At 45.0% G+C, this 25,000-nt stretch overlaps 1 protein-coding gene across 1 annotated transcript in view; it reads right to left on the reverse strand.

The window, feature by feature from the left end:
• fbxl17 (F-box and leucine-rich repeat protein 17) overlaps nucleotides 1–25,000 on the reverse strand; it is a 291,040-nt gene that overhangs the window by 265,577 nt on the left and 463 nt on the right. Inside the window, exons 2-6 of the mRNA XM_056286959.1 lie at nucleotides 18,583–19,091; nucleotides 17,738–18,112; nucleotides 17,254–17,376; nucleotides 16,712–16,969; nucleotides 15,959–16,090 (exon numbers count right to left, since the gene is read on the reverse strand). Of these exons, the coding sequence (XP_056142934.1) occupies nucleotides 15,959–16,090; nucleotides 16,712–16,969; nucleotides 17,254–17,376; nucleotides 17,738–18,112; nucleotides 18,583–19,071 (1,377 nt within the window). The 5' untranslated portion in view covers nucleotides 19,072–19,091. The remainder of the gene's footprint in view (nucleotides 1–15,958; nucleotides 16,091–16,711; nucleotides 16,970–17,253; nucleotides 17,377–17,737; nucleotides 18,113–18,582; nucleotides 19,092–25,000) is intronic.

Raw genomic sequence — 25,000 nt, forward strand, 5'->3', positions numbered from 1 at the left:
TCCTTGGAAAAAATAGACAGGCCACAGAAAGGGATGGGAGAGATGGCGATAGAGAGATAGAGAGACAGAGCAAGAGAGAGAGAGAGAGAACTTTTCAAATGACAGCGAGCCTATGATGAGCCCTGCGGCAGGAAAACAGACCCCACTGCTAAAGAAACGTGAACACAAACAAACGCAATTCTTCTGGGTTTAATTGCTCAGTACACACACACATACACACCCCACCCGCCTAAAAAAACAAAGCAATCATAAACACAACTGCATATATATTTTGGACAAACGCACCCAAGCTGGAATTACCATCCAACCATCGGAAAAAATCCTAGGGTCTAAAAAAATCCCAATCGCCCGCGAAACGTCTTCCCGACCCTTGCATCTACAAAGTAGTTGAGATAAAACAATTCGGGGGAAACAGAGACGTGGGGAAAGTGACAGACAAATAAACAGACGCGGGTGGTGGTGGGATGGGGGGTACATTATAAGCTGAAAAGAATATCCAAAAAAAAAAATAATCAGAAATCACGAGTGAATCACGGAGAACGATACAAAGAGCCACGGTGGAGGGCAGACAGGGGCTGAAACCAAGAAACAGGGGAGGGAATCTGACCTCGTTAACCCCGACGGCTCGTTAGCAGCTCATTACAGCAGCCATCTACCGTCCTCATCCTCTGACACACCTTCATCGACCCACTGCGCTTATTACGCCCATTCATTAAACGCAACCCCCCCCGCCCCACCCCAGTATTGAACCGGCAACGCCAGTACAGGCCCCGAACACCAACCGCATTAGGGAGGGGGGTTGGGTGGGGGGTGGAGGCCCCTCCCCCACCCAATATAAGATGAAAGAAATCAGAAACTGTTCTACACAATGCCAAATGGGGCACTCTCTCTCTCTCTCTCTCTCTCTCTCTCTCTCTCTCTCTCACACACACACACACACACACACACACACACACACACACCCACCCCGGTGTGCAACGCACACCTTTCCCCATCTCATCCATCACTGGTAACGAAGTCAGTGATCGGAGCAATTTTGTGCCTCTTCATTAGGAAAAGGCATCAGAGAGATCGAAAAAGTGAGACAACGAGAAAGAAGGGAATACGGGGGAAATAAAGAAAGGGAGGGAAGAGGGGGAGGGCAGAAAATAACGAGGATGCGCTTGTTTTGAGGGGGGAGGGCGACGGGTTGAGGTAGAGCAGCAGAATGGAGATAAGGATACCAAGAGGATAAAGGGAGCTCAAACTAAACTGAAAGAGACAGACTCTCTCTCTCTCTCTCTCTCTGTCTCTCTCGCTCCCTTTCTCTCACCCCTTTTTGTCCCCTGTTCTCCTCATTTGAAAAAAGTCCTCCGTCAGCCCCAAGGGGGCCTATTCATCATGGTGCAGACATAGCAGTCCACTGGACTTAAGGTTAGGCCTCTCGATGCTGGCTGCAGGCTCCTGCTTTAGATGATGATGATGTCATTTCTGCCCTTCTCAAACTAAAGGAAAACCCATCATGAGAGAGAGAGAGAGAGAGAGAGAGAGAGAGAGAGAGAGAGAGAGAGAGAGAGAGAGAGAGAGAGAGAGAGAGAGAGAGAGAGAGACAGACAGACAGACAGACAGACAGACAGACAGACAGACAGACAGACAGACAGACAGACAGACAGACAGACAGGAATGCAAGGAAAGTAAGATGAGTTAAGGAGCAAGGGAGGTGTAGAAACGGATCATGAATCATGGTGACACCGCTGGCTGGGAGTCTGAACGTACTGCTGTCTGGATCTGGATAAACAGGGCAGTGATTTTCAAATGCTGGCCAGGCCTGAACATGACAGTGAGCTCCAGGGGGAATTAAAATGGGTCCTGAAATTACTTGGGAGGAAATTATGTCTGAGGGGGACGGCTGTTTTGTTACCTAAGTCTTTCTGATTTGCCACGATTCCCAGTTGGCTGGAATACACCGCTGCTGACTGGTGTGTTCGCAGTCTAACAACTACTCGAACTTGGAAAATAAAGCCGTTCAGAAGCTTCCAAAAATAAGGCTTCGGTCACAAGAAAAAAAGAAAAAAAAGAAAATCTAATGTGTTGCACACACGAGATTGAGAGGCAGTGTACTAGATAGAGCGTGTCTCCCCCTCTCAACCGTCTCAGGCTGCACTTCTGCTATGCGCTCAACCAGAGGATCACTACATGCAAAAGTGAAGTTCGCAACCAAAATTAACACTTTAGAACACTGTTGCTTGTACGGTTTAATTCATGTCTTGCCATGTTTGATGAAACTGTCAAGAGATGATCTCGAGTAGAGTAATTATGGCTCAAAAAGATTGGAGTTGTCAGGGCAAAGGCATGAAATAACTTAATTCGCTGCAAAAACTCCTCGTCCAATCTCTCAACATTTGCTTTTCTGCATAATCATTCATGCTATTGTCCTTGCGTGATACAACGTACCCCCCCCCATTTACAGCACATCAATATTAGAATTCAAAATGCAAACTGGTCTTCATCCGCAGTACATAGTCGCAGACGATGAAGCAGAAATCTTGTCTACATCAAAATGTAACGGTGGCTTGCATGTGGATATCTCTCTCTATATAGTGTTATCTCTCGCTTGCATAAATCTGAGGGGAAAACTTGGCTAAGGAAGCTAAACTTTATATTACTGTTTTGTTTTGTTTTGTTTTTGTTGCAATTTTTGCCTTTATTATTCACAACAGTTAAAGAGAGAGGAGGGTTGAGAGATGCCGCAAAGGTCTTGGGCTGGAATTGAACCCGGCACACTGTGACTGAGCCTACGTGGTACACTGTCATCTGACTGATCATATTCTTCATATATTTTATAATTGCATTATAATTCTGTTATCCTCCTTCAATGTTGTATTGTGTAAACACAACATCAATTGCAGGGAGGGAATTAGGGAGTTGTTCCTTATCCACTGCGAGGGTCTAAGGACAGGATGTTGTGTTGCTGTAAAGCCCCTTGAGGCAAATTTGTAATTTGTGATATTGGGCGACACAAATGAAATTGACTTGACTCGACTGAGCCACAAGGTGGCCAACCTTAAATCACAAAGGCTTTGTGTGATCTTGTATCTGCAGTCTAGATGGCTGAGAGACGGCTGAGCTGCACTGAGCCGGCCATCAAGGTTACCGTTTGCAAAGTTCTGCACCAACTCTTAGCTTGACTTATAGCACCCTCTGCAGGTCACAGCAGCGTATAACAAGAAACGCCACACAGCTCCATCTGCTCCACTGTTTTCTTCTTTTTTTTTTTTTACATCAGGAAGAGGGCCTATAATGAAAACAACCAACTGCAATACTTAAGCTGATATGAGTACTGATGGTGCAGCCACTTCTACAACTCCCATTCCTGGTACTGTATCTATTACTATTCAGTCCGTCGAGGTAAACGTAGAAGCGGATATCTCTCATCACTTGGGCAGCTGTGTATTTCTGCCCTGTGGTAACATATTAAGGACTAGGTCAAGCCTGCTCTTTGCTTTCAGTACAGCCCTCCAACCAGGGCCCCACAAAAAGCCTTTAGAGATTTTACACTAGGGTATAACATTTGTTGTTTTTGGGAAGCGCGCCGCTTTGCCGCTGATTTTGTTTTGTTCCCGTAACTCCAATACTTATGACTAGCCAGCAGACTGTTGAAGGAAAGTGAGATACGGCCTTTCTCCCCCCTCTTTGTTGCCTTTTGTTCCAAGGAGTGATTTAGCCTTTTAGCAATTATCGAAACACAGGGTGTGGGAAAAAAACAAGGCTGAACACTGGCGCTGACTAGTTTCCAGGGAAATGGTTTCTAGCTGATGTTGAAAAGAAAAAACGGCGTAGTGAGGTGAAACATCGCTTTAAAGACGCGCTTCGGGGACACGCATATCTATCCGGGCGTGACATTTCCAAAAGTGCTCACACCGCCGCTGTTTCTCCCTCTCCTCCGTAAAGCTCGCTCTGGTCTCGAGCAGACCGCGGAGGAAACGTATTGACAATGTCTGTGTCTGAGTGCAGCCAGCTGTCTCAGTTAAAGGCTGCACTCTTTAATGTGTCTGAATACTTTTGAGGTGACTGCTGATCAACAGCTCCGGGAACCAAGAACCCCCCCCCCCCAATTCCACCCCAACTCCACCCCTTCCCCTATCCATACGCGCTCTTCGGCACACGGCATGGACGGATGCTTTTTTTGGGGGGGGGGGGTCGATATGGAGGCTCTACAATAGAGCAACGGTGAGGAGCTGGAAACTGGATAGAGAATACAAGATGAGCAGTGGACATTCACCGAGGGTGAGAGTTCAAATATCAACACGACAACATCTCATAGCCATAACATAGAGCAAATCAAATCAAATCAATTTTATTTGTATAGTCCAATATCACAAATTACAAATTTGCCTCAGTGGGCTTAATAGCAACACAACAGCCTGTCCTTAGACCCTCTCATCAGATAAGGAACAACTCCCTAAAAAAAACCCTTTAACAGGGAGAAAAAATAGGAAGAAACCTCGGGGAGAGCAACAGAGCAAGATAAAAGTATGTACATAACACTGAGCACGTTAACCCCCAGTTACTACACTCCATTGGTAGAATATGAATAAAAGCCACCTTACTCGACATTGTATTCTTACAATGAATCTGTTCTCTGCATTTAACCCACCCTACTGTATAGGCGCAGTGGGCAGCTGCAGCGCCCGGGGACCAACTCCAGTTCTTCTTTCCATTGCCTTGCTCAGGGGCACAGGCAGGAGTATTAACCCTAGCATGCATGTCTTTTTGATGGTGGGAGGAAACCGGAGCACCCGGAGGAAATCCAAACAGACAACGGGGAGAACATGCAAACTCCACACAGAAAGGACCTGGGACAGCCTGGGGTTAAAACCCAGGACCTTCTTGCTGTGAGGTAACAGTGCTAACCACTGAGCCACCGTGCCGTCCAATGAACAACCATCATGCGAAAAATAGCTGGACTAAGTACACAAAAGTTGTGCTTCTTACGATTAAAAAATCCTACTACTAATGCCACTAAGAAGACTACAACGAAGAAGATGACAGGTAGGGATGGAGTACGGTGGGTTGCGTTTTAAGAGGAAGGGTGGGAGGAAAACGAATCGAGGGACGCCGGGGGAAGAATTGAGAAAGTGGAAATGTGGCAATTTTCACCTGAAGCTCTTTACGGCAAGAGACAGGGAGGGAGGAGGTGAAAATGGAAGAGGAGAGTCAATAAGGTGGAAAACCCAGGAGAGGGAGGAGGTGAAGATCAAAAACACAAAGGAAAAGAAAGGGGAGGTAGAGTGCAGGCTATTTGAAAGGCTTTGTTGTAGTGAGAATGATTCAACATATCAACCTGCCCACAATTCAACGCGATTAATCTAGCCGGGGCTAAAATGTTGTGCTATAAACCTCTATATACAACACACACAAATATACAATTGCAAACAAAGAGACAGAGACATAGAGAGAGGGATGAGCAGAGAGTGAGAGGAACAAAAGAAGACATTTGGTTCTGAAATTCTTGGTCAAGATCAACTTTCCAATGTCTGACCAATAATTCCATGGCAACTACAACCAAAACTAGAAGAGTAACACTCGGTAGAGCTCAGATCGCCGCCAGGCATGTCTCCCCTTCTCCGGTGCTCGGACTTAGGTGAACAACCAGATGAGGAGTTTGCACTCAACTGCGGTCTAAAACAGCTTTTCAAAGGTTTTGAGTCACCACAACCACGAGAGGTTCTTGATCAGACAATCATAACTGTGTACAAACATTATTGGGCTGACAGGCCCAGTAGTATGTGAGATTAGCAGTGGACAGACAGACAGACACACACACACACACACACACACACACACACACACACACACACACATACACAGATAAACCTGTTTTTCCTGCCATCATACGAATTTTTCAGTGCTCAAGTCGACTGAGCGGGAAATATGGAGAGAAAAAGTTTTTAACATGTAGCTCTCAAGATAAAAAAAACAAAATCTACCCAATAAAAACATTTTGCCTGTCAGTTTGTGGATGTGCAGCCTCCTAGGCGGACCCTCACACAAATGCAACCAAATCTAATATGAACTTGCACTTTCCAAAACGAAATGGTTTGCTATGGGACCTTTTTGGCCTAACCCCAACTTTGTCTTTATTTTCATAATATAATAAAGCTGGGTGAACCGTTTATGCTTGTGCATGCGCGACTCGCGTCACCGGTTGACTCAGATCAGACAGCGACAAGAATATGCGACACTTCCTGTTTTGACTGTAACCTAGAGGAACTCTTGCCCGGCGGTGGCAGAGTTGAAGATTTTCATTGGGAGTGATGAAGAAGGGCAGGATCAGAAACGAGTATATTAGAGGGACAGCTCAGGTTGGACGGTTTTGGAGACAAAGCAAGAGAGGCAAGATTGAGATGGCTTGGACATGTGTGGAGGAGAGATGCTGAGTATATTGGGAGAAGGATGCTGAATATGGAGTTGCCAGGGAAGAGGAAAAGAGGAAGGCCAAAGAGGAGGTTTATGGATGTGGAGGACATGCAGGTGGCTGGTGTGATAGAGGAAGATGCAGAGGACAGGAAGAGATGGAAACGGATGATCCGCTGTGGCGACCCCTAACGGGAGCAGCCGAAAGTAGCAATAGTAGGCCCAGTAGTTTGTGAGATGAGCCGCAGAAAGACAAACATGCACGCACGCACACACACACACACACGCACACACAGACGCACACACAAACACACAAAACCAAGCACATGATCCCCTCCAGGCTATTTGCCTGGCGGGGATAATGACCATCTTCCACTCGACATCCTGAAAAGTGCTAACATCCCTCAGTCTGTCTACTGGACTGAATGTCAATGCTGAGGAGGAACTGTCTCGTGGGGAGAAGACAGACATATCTTTGTGTGCATGTGTCTGGCTGGTCAGCGTGGTTTTATCTATCTGTAATTATAGTCAAATATTTCTATGAATATAGTTTCCAGAAACTCCTCCAGCCCAGCTGCCAGCTCCTATATTCAACCTCTCCTTTTTCTTTCTTGTTTTAACTAGGCCTGAGAGTAAATGTGTGTGTGTGTGTGTGTGAGAGAGAGAGAGAGAGAGAGAGGGAGAGAGAGAGAGAGAGAGAGAGAGAGAGAGAGAGAGAGAGAGAGAGAGAGAGAGAGAGAGAGAGAGAGAGAGAGAGAGAGAGAGAGAGAGAGAGAGAGAGAGAGAGAGAGAGAGAGAGAGAGAGAGCGTGTGTGTGTTTGTTTAAGGAGGGTTAAATGGTAACTTCTGTATTTTTAAACCTAGGCCCTATTCTTCCATAATTTGGGGTGTAAATCACTAATAGGGACATTTTTTCTCTTTTCTCTTATTGGTCCAGTACTGAGCGAGACCACTTCAGCCGGCAGCCGTGAAACAGGCTGCGATGTAATCCGCCGGGGCAAGTGTGTCTGTCAAAATACAGCTACTAAAAGTGGTGGTTTTTGCCACTGACAGGCTCAGATTGTTATTATAAGGGTCTGACAACATTATGGAAAGGATCCATACACAGATAGACCCTTTTCTTTACGTCTCGCTTCTTCCGGTCTCTGTTGTATCGTCCCCTTTACTGCTGCTACTATTTGCACGCGGGGGAGTAGTTTGTTTACCAAAGAAGTCAGGCCGAGTCTCATCAGAGCTGATCATTCAGGTAACCCCAACCTAATAAACAGCACAGTTGCGTAACAACCGCAACCGATCGTGGGTTTCATAAAACGGTCGCGAGTGCTGTTTATAAGGTTGGAGGATACCTGCAGTCAGCTGAGACTGACAAAGTCACTTAGATGAGCGATGAAACGTCTCCCACTGAAGACAAACTGAATTCCACTTTCCGGGGCCTCGGGTCTGCAGTGACCATTTTGCCTGGGATAACTACTACCAGCCAAAGAACTGGTTCACCCTCCTCTTCCTCCCCCCCCCCCCACACACACACACATCCTCTCTTCAAATTCTATGAGCTATTCATACGTATACTCTGGCTCAGCTAAACACGAGCGGCCATCGAATTCAAATGCCTTGTCCATATTGTCGAAATCAGCTAAATATTCAGCCATGACTTTGGAAATAAATTATTGCGAGTAGTTCCTCTATGTCTCAGACTATGCTCCCTCAAATGACTGGTCAGCTCTGATGTGATTCGGCGTGACCCCCCCCCCCCTTTTTCTTTACTCCCCAATTGTATCCAGCCAATTATCCCACTCCTCCGAGCCATCCCGGTCTCTGCTCCACCTCCACTGCCAACCCGGGGAGGGCTGCAGACTACCACATGCCTCCTCCGATACAAGCGGAGTCGCCAGCCACTTCTTTTCACCTGACAGTGAGGAGTTTCACCAGGGGGACGTAGCGCATGGGAGGATCACGCTATTCCCCACAGTTCCTCCACCCCCCCGAACAGGTGCCCCGACTGACCAGAGGAGGCACTAGTGCAGCGACTAGGACACGTGCCCACATCCGTCTTCCCACCCGCAGACATGGCCAATTGTGTCTGTAGGGATGCCTGACCAAGCCGGAGGTAACACGGGGATTCGAACCGACAATCCCCGTGTTGGTAGGCAACGGAATAGACTACCACACCACCCAGACGCCCGTGACCTCTTCTCTTGTAAACAAACCACACCCCCACGCACAAACAGTAGCAGCAGTAAAGGGGAAGTAACAACAGAGACGGGAAGAATCGAAACGTAGAAAGGTCTATCTCTGTTGGGACCCTTTCTATATGTTGTCAGACACTTACATAATCTGAGCCTGTCAGTGGCAAAACAACCACTTTTAGTGGGCGTACTTTTGACGGGCGCAGTTGCCCCGGTGGACTACATCGCAGCCTGTTTCACGACTGCCGGCTGAAGCGTTCTCGTTCAATGCTCGACCAATTCCAAATATTTTTGTCCTTATTAGGCATTTAGACCCCAAATGATGAAAAATAGGGCCCAGGTTCGAAAATACCGAAATTACCCTTCAGCTGAGCCACCCTACAATAATCGATATCCCTTCCCTCTTCCTGTGTCGTTTCTTAAATCTGGCTAGTATAAATATGATGACATCCACGTACTTTAAGCTTAGGTGATGCTTGATCGGGCTGACGGAGCCTTTCTTTTGTTTATCGGCCTGATAAAAAGACTTTTTCCCCCCCTTACTACTGACAAGCTACACCACCAGCCAACCAGAGGCATGACAACCCCCCACCAACTGACCAACGGCCAAACAAACACCACTCGTCCTGACATCTTGTCATCTGTATTCAACAGTCCAGCTCCGTCTGGGTCACATTCACACAAACACACCCTCACCAACGCTAACATCTTGGAGGAAGGCAGATGGGATTTGTGGAAAAAGTGGTAAACCAGGGGAGGAAAAGTGTGATTGTACATGCATAATGGTAATTAGAGCTAAATTGAGGGCATGTGGTAATCTATGTTAGGTCATCGCCAATTCCACTTACATTTCCATGTTTCAGGCTGATTAAAATTGTAAATAATCAGATCGTCCTGAATGTGTGTGTGTGTGTGTGTGTGTGTGTGTGCGCGCGCGCGCGTGCATGCGCATCATTTGAGATGAGCTCGAAGCAGAATCTTTCAAAGATACCTCAGTGCAATCAAATTAAATGAACAGTCTCTGATTTTAACATGACAGGGGAGCAAAAAAAAAAAGAGGGTGGGGGGTTCTTTTTTTGTTTGAGCTGAAATAAAAGTGCCTCTGTAGCGAAAAATATTCTGTAGACCACGATATCCACGCTTCACTGACAAGGAACGTCCACAAAGAATCACCCACACGTGGAGAGATGCGTGCCGTGTGGTTGGTGAAGCCTTGCGCGTCCACTCCTTTTGTCTGTATATGAAATGACCGAACTCTGGGCTCAACATCCAAGGCTGCCTACCCCCATCTCCTCCGAGGCAAATTGAACAAAGATGAGGAGAAAGGGAATTTTGGTATTCTCAGTGACTTTGCCCTACGAGGTAGTAGGAGAGAACAGAATATAAATGGGTAGGAAAACAACAGATAGATAGCAATATAGACAGATAGAGAAGGGAAAAAAATCTTGGGGAGATGAAAACAAGCCTTAAAAATGGATGGCTGGCGCAATATCTCCAGCCGTGGCATAAATACTGCATGAAGGCCAATAAAGAATGCAGGGCTAGACGTCAAAGAGAATAGGCCACGGAGACACCACAGTGTTCCTCACACAACGCACTGCTAGCCCAGGGTTATCTGTAGCCCTCGGCTAGTTCGGCCCCCCGGGCTAACACACAACGGAAGCGTGCGTGTCACTTAGTGAAATGTACACAAAACTGGAGACACGAGTTTGTCTCCCGCCTGAGAGGCGTCCTCGCCGCATCCGACCGTCCACCCCGTGGAAAATCAGTCTGCCAGTTCACGCTCCAATGCAATCGCAACAATAGAGAGGACATATTCCCAGATATTCTCGTCCGTCCCAGCTCAGGAAACATGAGATGAGATTTTACAACACCCAGCTGCTTGCGTGAAGTAAGACCGGCCGTGTCTCAGGTCATGACGGATTTCTCCAAAGTATGTTTAGAAAACGTGCTTTGTGTGTTATCTTGGCTTTCATAGTTCCCTCCTTTACACACTGTACCTGTTAACCCAGGTCTACATTCTAAAAATGATACTCCAACATGACAACAAACAAGTTGGGATCCCCCCCCCCCTGTTATCGAGCAAAAATATTGAGCGCAGAGGAAGTATTTCAAAGGGGGTGTGGGAAGACCATCTTTCAACCACATAACTCGGGATCCAACCCCCAAGGTCGGCAAGTGTCACTGCCGGCCCCAGCAAAGTTTTACCATGGCTGACGCTGCACTCAGACCACTCTGTAGCGGGAAAAAGCCGAAACGTGCAAATAAATGCTCTTAATCTTCGGAGAGACAGGCAAGGAGAGTTTGCACATACAAACCGTACTTCCCAACACACACACACACACACACACACACACACACACACACACACACACACACACACACACACACACACACACACACACACACACACACACCACTCTGCTATCCTTTGTAGCAATATGAGCAGAATTAGAATAAAGCCTATTACAACCTTCCTCAACAAAACTATTCAGAAAAGAAGGCCTTCCCTTTTTCTCCAACTCCAAATCAGTTGTGGATGGGGAGATGGTGTGCAGAAAGAAGAGAGGCCCTCCAACTTGCAGCTTGGGCCACAGTCGTGGGGGGGGGGGGTGAAACGAGAGAGAGTGAGAGAGACAGAGAGTGTGTGTGTGTGTGAGAGAGAGCATGTGTGTGTGTGTGTATATGTGTGTCAAATACCGCACAGAAACCTCCTCCAGCTTTTTAATTATTCAATCGAAGAGGGGGATCTGGAGGGGGGAGAGGAAGAAAAGAGAGGCATAACAGAGTGAGTGAAAGGCTCATCCTCATCTGTCATTGATTGGAAGGGACAGGGAGAGGATCCCTCAACCACAGAGGCCAGAACGAGCTGGAGGAGACAGGATATGGAAGGAGACAACAGAGAGAGAGAGAGGGGAGAGAGAGAGAATAGGGAATACGGTCTGGGGGAAGGAGGGGGAGGACAGCAAAGAAGACATGGACCTCTTGATACTTTCTTCACAATACAGCTTTGCTTTAGTAGCCTACAAGATTTAGTAATTTCCAGCACACGGAAAATTGTGATTTTCAGCGATCCATATCTCTGCCATTGCAAAGCCAATCTGCATGCCGTTCCCATGCATTGAAAACGAGCCCAAAGGTGCAGCCACTGTGGTCCAAGACCACAGTGGCTGCACTGTCCAAGACATAATCTCACCATCTCTTTTTCTGGTGTTGAGTGTATTGTAAAAGCTTTTTCAAAGTAGACATATTCAAGCGATCTTCAAATCTAACAGCGGACCCCAGAATGTGACAGGACCGGGGGAGATTTACAAAATTTAATATCACAACATTTCTTGACCGAATACCTGGATATCGACAATGTGACAATATTGTGGAGCTGAATAGTGCGGAGTTCATAAGATACTTGCACACAAAACAACTTGAGAAATGATCACCAGTATTGTGGATGTGATAACCTAGCAGGCAGAAGCGTTCACTGTTCATTTCACTCAGCTAAAACGGTCTAACAGATTCAGAAAAATGTACCACTTTACTGTAATACAGCCTCGAAGACCAGGGAATGACAACATTTAAGTTGAATTGTGATATTACAATAACCATAATCCCAGACGGTATCTAGTTTTATAGCACCACACTGCTGTTATATTGATATATCACTCAGCTCTAGGATGTCATGAATTTCCCATCTGCTGCAGAAAGAATCACTTTCTTTCAAGAAAAACAACTTGGAATATCGATCTAATAAATAACTGTAATAATAATAACAGCAATATTAATACAGTGAATTTTTGAAGCACTTTTCACAAAACCCAAAGATGCTGTACAATGTAGGAGGAAGAGGAAAAAAGAAGACGTGAAAACATATACCCAAATAGTGATGGCTCACTGAAAAACTGTAGAAACAAACACGAGAAGCTGTCATTTCTAATATTTCACATCAGAACTGGTAAAAATACCCTTGTGTTAAAGCCACGGGCCTCTGTTATTCCACAATTCATTACAAGCGATAAGATGACAGGTCAAAGAAATCGCATTAGTTTATGATGCAAAGGAATTTTTTTTTTTTTTTGTTAACTCGGCAAGCAGGACAATCCCTATTTCATCATCTGCGCCGCCCGGGCTAAGGATATTGACTTTTTTTTATTTGGTAATAATTGGATCCATTTGCCCGCTAGACAACTTTTTTTTTGTTTCTTTTATAGCCGAGGTAAAGAATCCTTGCAGCTTCTTTCAAAACTGTCCAAAACAATAAAGGGTTTCTGCAGGGAGATGATAGGGGTAATGTTTCTGGCTCCTCTTAATTCTTGGCAAACTTAATGACAATTTCAGGCCATGCATGAGAGCGACTAGACATAACAACTCCCCTAAATATGCTCAGCCCATTTCTCTCCAGCCTCGTGAGAAGGAGCCAAGATAATTCTACACTGATATCACATCTGAAAAATGACTGTATGAAACTGATATTGCCTTGCTGTAAAAGTTATCAAAAGCAATATTAATCTCACACCTAGCGGTAATTGCTCGTTTCATATACTATTAAGCTGATGAATGGGGTTTTAAAAGACTGAGATATTGTTAAGAACTTTAAGGGAACCGATTCATCAAGGCCGTGAGCAGTTATGACTGGGGAAAATATTTAGAAGAAAACAGGACAGACGCTGGAGACAACGGGGGGGGTGGGGGGGGGATAATGATGAAGGAGTAAGCAACAGACATAGAAGAATATCCCTCCGAATGCCTGCATATGTTCACTTTCTCTGCCAAAAGCCAGACTAACTGCAAAATGACAAAAATGGGGCTCTGTGGTTGTGGTTTGATGGGAAAATACATGTTACAGTAGAGGCTGTGCCCTCAACAGCATGCAGCAAGCTGACTGGCTGGTTGCAGAATCGGGGACACACTGACACCTATTGGTGATTTAAGGTCATTTTAAGGCTCCTGTCTTGTGCAGAGGGTCCAGAAGCCCTACAGCAAAATCTCTCAAGCAAACAGCTGTAAGCTGTTGCGGTACTGAAATTCACTCTAAATGTCATAGTACACATGCAGCGTTTTGAGAAAATATAAAACAGGACTTTTGCAGAACTTTCTGCAGAAAAACTTTTATTGTTGTCCATTACAGCCCGGCATTTGCCTGAAATCAGATAGACTTGTCAACTTGTTACACTGCATTTCCATCTTCAGAGGCTGCTTATACCTGGCATAATCTGACATTGCCTCCACTCTAACCAACTTCTATGGGAGAGGGGGGATTCGATTTTCGACACTGATGCTTAGCCATGCCGACATACTGGTTTTGCTTAAGAGTGGAGCGGAGCGAAGTAAAAACAAACTATGATGTCAGTCGATAGAGAGGACATGCCCTCTAGCTTGACAACAGCCTTAGTACCGCTCGTGGAGCTAATTGGCTAATCGTGAGTTCCCCCCACAGCACTAATTGGATAATCGCTTTTTCAACCGACAAACCGCTGTGTCATGTCATGATGCCAGACTAGAAGAATTAGTCAACTCGGTGGAGTGGGCAGATTCAAAGGTCTGGACCCAAGGCAAGCCCGGTATTTTATCCATACCCAATAGGCAGCTTGCATTCATGGCGTAAGTATTAATGTGAGAATTCTGCTTCAGAATGGAAGCAGAATCACGCAGTTCACAATGAACAGCATCCATCAACAGATCCACTGCCACGACAGGTATATCAATATTAATATGAATCATTCTGGCAGGCTGTTTTCACAACAAATCCCAATGGCAGCTTAGAAGACTGCAATGCTTGCAGCTTGTTGTCAACAGCCATATAATTCTGGTAAAACACATTTACTGACACAACAAACAACAAGAATAACAACTGAGGCATTTCAGCCTCTGCCAGCTTCTCGTGTGTGTGTGTGTGTGGCTGCATGCATGCTTTCGTATGTGCGATTCTCCAGGGAACACGTTTTATGGTTTCACACACACACACACACACACACACACACACACACACACACACACACACACACACACACACACACACACACACAGTCGCTTCACTATTCTTATGAGGCCCCCTCATTGACTACATTCATTTCCTAGCCCTTAACCCTAACCTTAACAACGCAAACTACATGCCTAACCCTAACCCAACCCTAACCTTATCCTAACCTTAACCCTAAAACCAAGTCCTAACCCTAAAATAGACCCTTTTACTTGTGAGGACCTCTAAAAGGGCCACACAAGGTAGATGGTTTCTGGTTTTTCTATCCTAATGAGGACATTTGGTCCACATTAGGATAGTTAAACATGTACACACATACACACACACACACACACACACACACACCAAAACAGTACCCATTCTGAAGCCACATGAGAAATTAAAAGAGCACATACACAGCCATTATTTGTTTTTTTATTTGGGGATTCCCCCCCCCCTTTTTCTCCCCAATTGTATCCGGCCAATTACCCCACTCTTCCGAGCCATCCCGATATCTGCTCCACCCCCTCTGCTGTTTCAGGGAGGGAGGCAGACTACCACATGCCTCCTCCAATAAATGTGGAGTCACCAGCCACTTCTTTTCACCTGACAGTGAGGAGTTTCACCAGGGGGTCGTACCACGTACAAGGATTACGCTATTCCCCCCAGTTCCCCCTCCCCCCGAACAGGTGCCCCGACTGACCAGAGGAGGCACTAGTGCAGCGATTAGGACACATACCCACATCCGATTTCCCACCCGCGGACACCAATTGTGTCTGTAGGGAAGCCCGACCAAGCCGGATTCGAACCGGCAATCCCCGTGTTGGTAGGCAACGGAACAGACCGCTACGCCACCTGGATGCCCCATTATTTGTTTTTTGCCCTCCAAACTACAATGATTGAAGGATTTTGGGGGGAACTCTGGTCAACAGGAAAAAGTAAGTACTGACCTTCAAAGAAGAGTCAACTTATTTTTTGGATTGAAGCACCAGAGCAATGAGTCTCACGGTAGGCCTGCCTTAACTTTTTATGTTTGCGGTGATTAACTGACACTTTTCACCACAGCATACAATAAGAGCAACACATCAACATGCTCAATCCTTGGATCAGCACAACTGACGCAACGCAAACTCTAGTCAGAATTCCAAGGCTCGGAGCCATGGTGCCTCCACAATATTCATAATGATCATCGTGTAATAATCATAATAATAATAAAGAAAGACAAAGGCTGCACAAAGGACTGCATTCTCAAAGATATTTCTTGCTCTATAAAAACAAAACAAAAAAATAGTACCACTCATAAATTCACACACAGTAAAAAAAAAAGAAACCATGTTTCATGCTAATCTAGTCCAGCTGGGACCCATCAAAGCAGGTGGGTGAGAAAGTGAGGAAAGACGCCATGAGTGAAAGTGAGACTGACCAGTTTGTTCTCCTGCATGTATATTCTCTGCAGTTTGGGGCAACCTCTAGCTAGGGCCACCATGCCTTCATCGGTGATGCTGTAACACTGGCCCAGGTGGATGTCCTTCAGCTCACTGCAATGCTCTCCCAGCTGACACCAAGAGAAAGAATAAGAGGGAGTCTTAGGAGACAGACACTGGAGATGACCTGCGAATTAACGCACGGGCTACAGAAACCGTTACGGATATGCAGCATGACACAAAAATAAGTAACAACAATAAATCAATTCGGTTGGCTTATCAGCACTAACCTCAAAATGACAGAGAAAGAGCTCATATATCTTCAGGTAAAATACATGCAGATGTATGTTTATTCGCTTGTATTTCCCTTGTTATGTTATGAATCTTATTGCTCTTCCCCTGTTTTTCCCCCCATCATTATGTTTTCGGTGCCTTTAGATTCTGGTGTCCAGTTAAGCTGTACCTCATCTTAATCTTGGGGTTTCCTCATTCTTTGTTGTTTTCCTGCTTTTATGCTGTTTTATGACAAACCCAGTGTCATCTCACCATATCTGATGATATACTTTCCTTGTGTTTCTAGCATTGAATTGTACCTCCATTTTTTATTTATTCAGTGATAGAATACAATATGACACTTGTGGAAATACAGTGACTGTTTCTATGTTGCCTCGCTATGCAAATAAGAGTTGGATTTCATGTATTTTTTGAAACCTTGTTGTGCATGTTTTCTAGGAGTGACCCCGGACTTGTACCTTTTTAAGCGCCTCATCCGTCAGTTTGTCCTGGTTGCCCACGTGTACCTTCACCAGCAGAGGACAGTGTGTAGCCAGGGCGGACAGGGACAGGTCACCCAGCTGCTTACAGCGGTAAGCTGTGTATTTTTGCAGGCCTGGACAGTGGGAGGCCAGGGAGCAAACCCCGTGGTCCTGAACCCCCCGGCAGTCCGAGATATTGATCTCTGTAACAATCTGCCTCCGAGACGCTATCTTCACCAGGAGATCATCGTTGACCTTCACAATAGATGAAGGTATAGGGAAAGAGAATAAAAGTTTTGAAGAAAAAAAAAACATACAACCATGAATAATGTTCAAGGAGAAACTGATTTAAGTTATGACTAATATGAAATGCCACATGTGAGCACAAACTATGAAACGCATCCCGTTTGTTGACTTACATAACATTTAAAAAGTGCCAAGAATAAAAAGCCAGTCCATCTCGTTAAATTTCCAAAACACTTCTGACATACAGTTGAGCCTTATCCAATGACGTAGCATTGCACTCTCTGATGACTTACTTGTTGTAGGCCACTGAGGTCAATTTGTTTCCAGAACTGGAAGTCTAAGCAGAGGTCCCTCCAGTACTTACAGACCAGCGAGGCACACAGACAGCGTTCCTTCACCGTCAGATGGGAGAGCACCTAGGGGGCAGCAACAGCATGCAAAATACACATATACACAGGTGCACACATATCAGTGCAACATGCACCTTTGCATTTTACAGAAACTGAGTAAGGCATAATTCTTCAGCGAAAGCCTTTCAGACACTGTGCCTTATCTATCACAGCAAGTAATAACTAACAAGCAAGAAGAATGAGAACAAAGGAAGCACCGTCAGCTTATGCAATGAAGATCATTACAAATGCAGAATGTGCAAGAAATGCACAAAGTAGTAATAACGTAGTATATGTTTGTGTCTTAAACTGGCCTTTTAAAGTTTAATAACCAAAACACATCAGTATGAATTTATAAGGCTAAGTGAATTTTGTGGTGAACTCTGACCTTAAGAAGGATGGAGGATGGAAGGTGGTTGATACTTAGTGTATCCACAGCATCAGAAACCCTCCCCTGGCTATCATCATGATGATGCAGGCAGCAGGGAGATGAGTCTAAACTCTGGGTTGAGTCACTTTGGATACCCAACCCACAGCAGCAATCAGCAGGTGAGGAGGAGGAAGAGGAGGAGGAGGACGAGGAGGGAAGTGGACAGAGAGGGAGGTGGCACTGGCCAGTCTCGGCATTAGAGGAGGCCGCGCCCCCTCCTCCTCCTACTCCCAGTCCTCCATTCCCCAGCCCTCCCTCAGGGGTGGAGAAGGCACAGCGCGGCTGCTTACAGGGGGTGCACCTCTGCACCTCTGAACATTTCCTCTTACACACCTGCATTAAGACAGGGGAAGGTGAACAGATCAGTTGCATTGAACCAGATACTTCATTGCTGTTCCGCTGTTGCTAAAGTCTTGGAATTACACAAATTCTTATCTTTTTAAATAACAATGGGCAAGTTGGTGAAGATCCAAGTCAACTCTCAAAGGGACTAATTTCACATTGTTATGGCCTCATGTTGTAGGGAATACCTTGATACTGAACCAGGTGAAGTAGGCATCATTGGTTCACTTGAGCAAACTGTGGCTTTTAATCAGTGCTGACTTTTCACTTAAAATTTAGTTTTTACTATTCCTGATACCTTATAAAAGCAACCACATCATTGACAGATTGCCACTGCTGTTTTTCTTATCTACTCTGCTTGCCCCATTGGCTGGTTGAAAGCCATTGTTTGACTGGCGCTTTAGATTTGCCATGTCATAGGCCATCAGCACCGACAGTGCTTCATCCTCATTGTTACCCACCATCTCAGTGTAGTCACTGGTGTAGCCAGGCACAGGCACAGGCAGGGGCACAGTCACAGACACCCCAGCAGTTCTGAACAGCACCGGCGGTGGAATCAGTTTAGCGGGAACAGCCGACAACAAGCTTCTCCCTTGACCCTCCAAGAAAGCTAGTTCCCGGGGTGACAACAGAAACCTGGCACAGTCCTCAGGAGACGTTAGTGATGTGTAACCCCCAGCAAGCTTTGAGGCAGCTGCTGCTCCAATGGCAACTCCCCCGACGCCCGCGACACTAATTCCAGTGGCACTGTTGAGGCAAAGCCCACCACCGTTTACGCCGGCTTCCGATTGGTCACTGTCGTCGTCAAGACTGCCGCTGTTGCCGTGGACAATAAAGCACAGCATGCAGGGCCCCTGAAGGAAGCAGTTCCTCTTCTTCTTCTTCCTGTGATGCAGCTTGCGTGTCCTCTTCTTCAGGCGGTAACCATTTTTCGAGAGAAGATGGCCCATATAGATACTTCAATGAGACTCTGGGAAAACAATAAAAAAAGAGATAAAATGTAGCAAGATGAGCGAAATTAAAGAATTCTGTGTCCAATGTTGTCTTCAGGACTTCAGTCACTATATAGAACAAAAATAGTCGCTATGCATATCTCATTTTTCATGGTGTCCAAGTGTTTTCACATATACACCAGTTACAAAGTTGCTAACACTTACGAGTGTAAATCACAAGTTTTATCAGAATACGATATTATATCGATTCTTTGGACAATGATATAATATTTGCTGATATCACAAAGTCTGCAACAATATGATTTCAATTTGATTCATTCCAGGGGCCTGTGATTGATATGAAACGATTGATATGAAATGATATCATATTCCCATTCAACACAATAAGTACATTTATACCAACTCACAAAAAGCAACTAAAATATGATTTGACAATTTTATTACTGAGCTCTTCGGGACATTTTAATGAAAAACAACCTACCCTTTTTAATAAAAAGAATAAAAAGAGACCTCCTGTTGTTCACTGTAAAGTGCCACATTTCTCGTGTTTAAGTGCAAATGTTTTTTATCAGTTAACTTAAGAGTCCTTGATGACCTTTCAATTATGAACACCATAAACCATGCACATGTAACAACCAGCATCCCTAGCTATGGTAATGAGCACAGATATATGGGTAACAACCAGTTCTTATCAATTCTCTCAATATTGCAAATATGAGAAGAATAACCAATTTCAATGTGAACCAGAATCTCAGAAGTTCTAGGTCGCTCGGGATAAAATGGGCACCGCCAGCAAAGACACAAACTCAGCAGTCACATCTGAAAGGTAAAAAATATTTATTTTCTGTTCTCTTCTTTTTTTTTATATAACTCAACTCAAGTCAAATAAACATATACATTCAAGAACAATTCAATTTATGCTGTATGTGTCAATAAGGCAGCAGATCAGAGAACTCAGTTCAATGAGTTACTGTGTAACTCATTTCCGTGGGACTGGCTCGGGCAAGGTACGGTCTTCTGTTGCACGGAGAAATCCGCAGGGCACTAAGATATCTCTGTGTAATGTCCTCAGGGGTCCGTCTCGGTTCTCAGGTTTCACAGTGTATACTGGTAGATCTCCAGCACGTTTTGTCACCACATGAACCGCAGGTTCCCACTTATCAGCAAGGTTGGGTTTTCCTCGAAGACGGACACTTCCTACCAACACACGATCACCAACTTTGAGTGCAGACTCTGTGATGTGTCGATCGAATCAGGCTTTGTTTCTTGCAGTGTTTTTAGCAGCATTGCTGGTTGCCAGTTTGCAGCTCTGCACCAAATGCGACCTCAAGTTGCGTACATATTACAAGTGAGATGAAATTATTGAAGGATTTAGATAAGCCCTAAGTCAAAATGAATATGTTTATGGGCAACATACTGCTACAGGGAAGCCAGCCAGCCAGCCAGCCAGATAGATAGATAGACAGATAGATAGATAGATATATACCCGTTTGTCCAACTTGAGAATTTGAGATCTCAGTCCTTTCCTGTTACTACCAGTATTCCCCAGGGCTCTGTATTGGGACCCCTCTTATTTATTATTTACCTACTACCTCTTGGCCACATTTTCAGGAAATTTAGCATTCAATTTCACTGCTACACGGATGACACCCAGCTTTATCTATCCACCAAATCTACCGCAACTCTTCCGCCCACTTCCTTTTCTGACTGCTTACTAGAAATTAAATCCTGGTTTTCATACCACTTCCTCAAACTTAATAGTGATAAAACCGAGGTCCTCCTAGTAAGTACTAAATCTACTTTGGCTAAACCTGATAGATTTTCTCTAACTATTGACAATTCTATAGTTCCTCCATCACCTTTATTTAAGAGTCTGGGTGTAATCTTGGACAGCACATTACCTTTTGAAGCTCACATCAACAATGTTACTTGGTCTGCATACTTCCACCTACACAATATTAATCATCTTCGCTCGTCACTTATACTTAACAGCACCGCCATACTCCTTCACACCCTGGTTACATCCCGTATTGACTACTGCAATTCTATCCTCTTTCATCATCCCCTCAAGTGTCTTCATAAACTTCCAAGTCGTCCAGAATTCAGCTGCCCAAATCATTACCAGAACTCCTTCCATAGATATCACTCCTGTTCTTCAGCAACTCCACTGGCTCCCCGTTAAATATTGAATTCACTTCAAGATCCTGCTTCTCACCTTTAAGGTCCTTAACCTCGCTCCTTCATATCTTTCTGAACTCCTTCATAGCCACACACAATCCCGCACTCTCAGATCCTCTTCTGCTCTCCAACTCACTAAACCATTAGCCCGCTTGACTACTATGGGGTCTAGAGCCTTTAGTCATTCTGCCCCCCCCCCCACCTATGGAACGCTCTCCCACAAGACATTCGCAACGTTGACTTCTCTTTCAACCTTCAAATCTTATCTCAAAACGTACCTTTTCAAACTGGCATATTCAGTCTGATCCACGCTTCATTGAGTTTTGTGCTGATGATGATTTTATACTTATCTGTTGTATTAACTTTTTATTGTCTACCCTGCTTTGTTTTGATTTTATGCTGTCTGATAAAGTGCTGCTTGTTTTGTTTTTTTTTAACTGTGTTCTGTAAGGTGTCCTTGAGTGCTCTGAAAGGGACCCACAAATTAAATGCATTACTATTATCATATTGTTATTTTCCCACTCACTCACTTTATCTTGGTTATCCTATTTTTTCTCCCTTTTCGAGTTAAACGGTCACTCCATATCATCGCTGTTTACTTGCAATATTATATCTTATATTAATCATCTATTTTGCATTTACAGGGTTCTAGTAACCGGGGGTTACACACATCTCTGCTTCATCACCTTGGATTTACAAGGTTCTATCTGTGTGCTCGGAGATATTGAGCTTTAAAATTTTCACATCCTAAGCGTATCTTAAAGATCATGATATGGATTTATGGTTCCACTTTGCATTGATGATATTGGATCGTTGATCATTGAATCGATAGATCGATGGATTGTTCAACCCCTGGTCAACATCTTATATACACTGATAACCCAAAAGATTTTGACCACCTGCCTATTATGCTGTTGACCCTCCGTGTGCCGCCAAAACAGTGCCAAGCCACCAAGGCATGGACTCTATAAGACCCCTGAAGGTGCCCTGTGGTATCTGGCACCAAAACATTAGCAACAGATCCTTCAAGTCCTGTAAATTGCGAGGTGGCATCACCGTGGACTGGATCTGTCGGTCCAGCACATCCCACAGATGCTCAATCGGATTGCGATCTAAAGAATTTGGAGGGCAGAGCAACACCTTGAACACATCATCATGTTCCTCGGACCACACAATGTGTGCAGTGTGGCAGGACACATTATCCTGCTGAAAGAGGGCATCGCCATCAGGGACTACCATGGCCATGAAGGGGTGTACCTGGTCTGCAACGATGTTTAGGTATGGGGCATGAGTCAAATTGACATCCACATGAATGGCCTGACCCAGGGTTTCCAGGCAGAACATTGCCCAAAGCATCACACTCCCTCCACCGGCTTTTCTTCCCACAGTACAGCCTGGTACCATCACTTCCCCAAGTAAACAGTACACACATACATGGCATCCACGTGATCCAAATGAAAACATGACACATCGGACCAGGCGACCTTCTTCTACTGCTCCGGGGTCCAGTTCTGATGCTTGCATACCCATTTAGGTGCTTTTGACGGTAGACTAGTCATCATGGGCACTCTGACCAGTCTGCAGCTACGCAACCCCATACGCAGCAGGGTGTGATACACTGTGTTGTGATGCAATCTTCCCGTAACCATCATTAAAATCTTCTGTGACTTGTGCCACAGTAGACCTTGTGTCGGTTTGGACCAGACAGGATGGCCTTCGTTGCTCTCACGCATCGATGAGCCTTGGGCACTCAACACCCTGTCACCGGTTTGGTGACAGGGCGGTGACAGGACACCCTGTGTCGGTAGGTACTCACCACTGCTGACCAGGAGCACCCCACAAGCCTTTCCGTTTCAGAGATGCTCTGACCCAACGGAATAGACCGCTACACTACCCTGACGCCTACTCTATATATAAACGTGCCTGGGATGGATGGGGCAACGAGAGATGAACTACGAGCTAGGAAGTCGAAAACTGTGACATTTCCCTGCCTGTATTTGATGCACTCTCGCCAGATGTTTAAGATTGCTGGTGTTTCTGTCCTTGCATGCAAAACACGTGTTGAACTTATGGCAACGAGCACTGTCAGCATCGACTCTGGTGACAAATAACCAGACTTTTGACCGTTTAGTTCTCTCTCCGCCATTGTCACTAAAACCAGGCTCTGTGTGTGTGTGTGTGTGTGTGTGTGTGTGTGTGTGTGTGTGTGTGTGTGTGTGTGTGTGCACGCACAGAGGCAGAAAGAGGTGGCCCCACCTCTCGGCTCACACATACGAAAGGCTCTGAGAGATAGATCTGTCTTCTGGATCGGGAATAGCAAAAATGCATCGTAGACAAATGTATTAATCTTATTGCAAATTAAAAACGGAGTTGGTGAGATAAAAGGCGCAAGATAACGTTTATGTAGCCTAAATAAATAGGAAATGTATTTTCTTAATTTCTCCAATACCGATAGCAGAACTGTTAACATTAGAGTTTATCAATACTAGTCAAGTCAATTTTATTTGCGTAGTCCATAATCACAAATAACAAATTTGCCTCAGGGAGCTTTACAGCAACACAACATCCTGTCCTTAGACCATTGCATATGGAACATCTCCCTAAAAATCCCCTTTAACAGGGAGATTAAAAATAGGGAAGAAACCCCAGGGAGAGCAACAAAGGAGGGATCTCTCTCCCAAGATGGACAAACATGGAATTGATGTTGTGTGTACAGTTTACAGAATACAACACTGAAAGAGGATAACAGAATTATAATGGAATTATAAGATATATGAAGAATATGATGAGGAGGATGCCAAGCAGTGTCCAGATGCCCCCGAAACAGCGTAGGACCTGAGCCATGTGACCGCCATCGTCATGTAGACCTGACAGGAGGACAGACTACACATGCACAGGGGAAAATCACACCATTCACGGTCTTTAATAATTTAGCACCAGTGCCCATTTAATAACAGGTTTCGGTACCCATCCCTAATGACATGTGCCCTTGTTTGGGGATGATCAATGTTATTTGGCTCGCCTGTGCGTGGTCGTAATGTTTTGGCTCATCGATGTATCTACACAAGCAATTAACCCTACATGACAGATGAATACAGTGAGATATAAGGTACTGTTATTCTGACAGCCATCTAGGCTGACGTAAAATAAAAGAATACGGATGATCAAAGATTATGTTGATATACAACAGGATGCATTAGAAATAATAGAGTGGCGGTGATTTCATATTCTATCCACTTGGGTGTTGTATTGGTGGGGGAGCTGTTGAAATGTCAAGGACAATCAGTAGCATTTCCCTTGGGCCTATATATACTGGAACAACTGGGCGCGAACATGATTCTCAAAATAGAGCGCTACTAGTCTACTGTGACGTTAGGTTCTTCGCACTGTGCACCAGATATTAGTGGGGCGCATATGAAATACCCTGTGTCGTAACATTTTTGAGTGTTTCCAAACCAAGTGTTTGAAACTTGGGGTTTGCAGACTTTAAAGCACGCCAAGCAGGCGGAGGCAGAAAACATGCTTTTAAGCCAATACATGCATTTGACATGCCCCCAGTTCTGCGATGCAAGTAAACAACAATGACAAGCTCTCAATTACTACTTGGCTGACGCTACAAAAGTGATCTCATGTACAGACATCACGCCAGTGCCCACCGACTGTGTGCTAAACAATACAGGTGTCTATTGGACGAGTCAGTGTGAAGAAAGAGAGTAAGGAATGCCCTCCGCTCATGCAGAGTGGTTGC

Source organism: Lampris incognitus, chromosome 1 (assembly GCF_029633865.1).
Source record: "Lampris incognitus isolate fLamInc1 chromosome 1, fLamInc1.hap2, whole genome shotgun sequence".
Taxonomy (NCBI): Eukaryota; Metazoa; Chordata; class Actinopteri; order Lampriformes; family Lampridae; genus Lampris; species Lampris incognitus.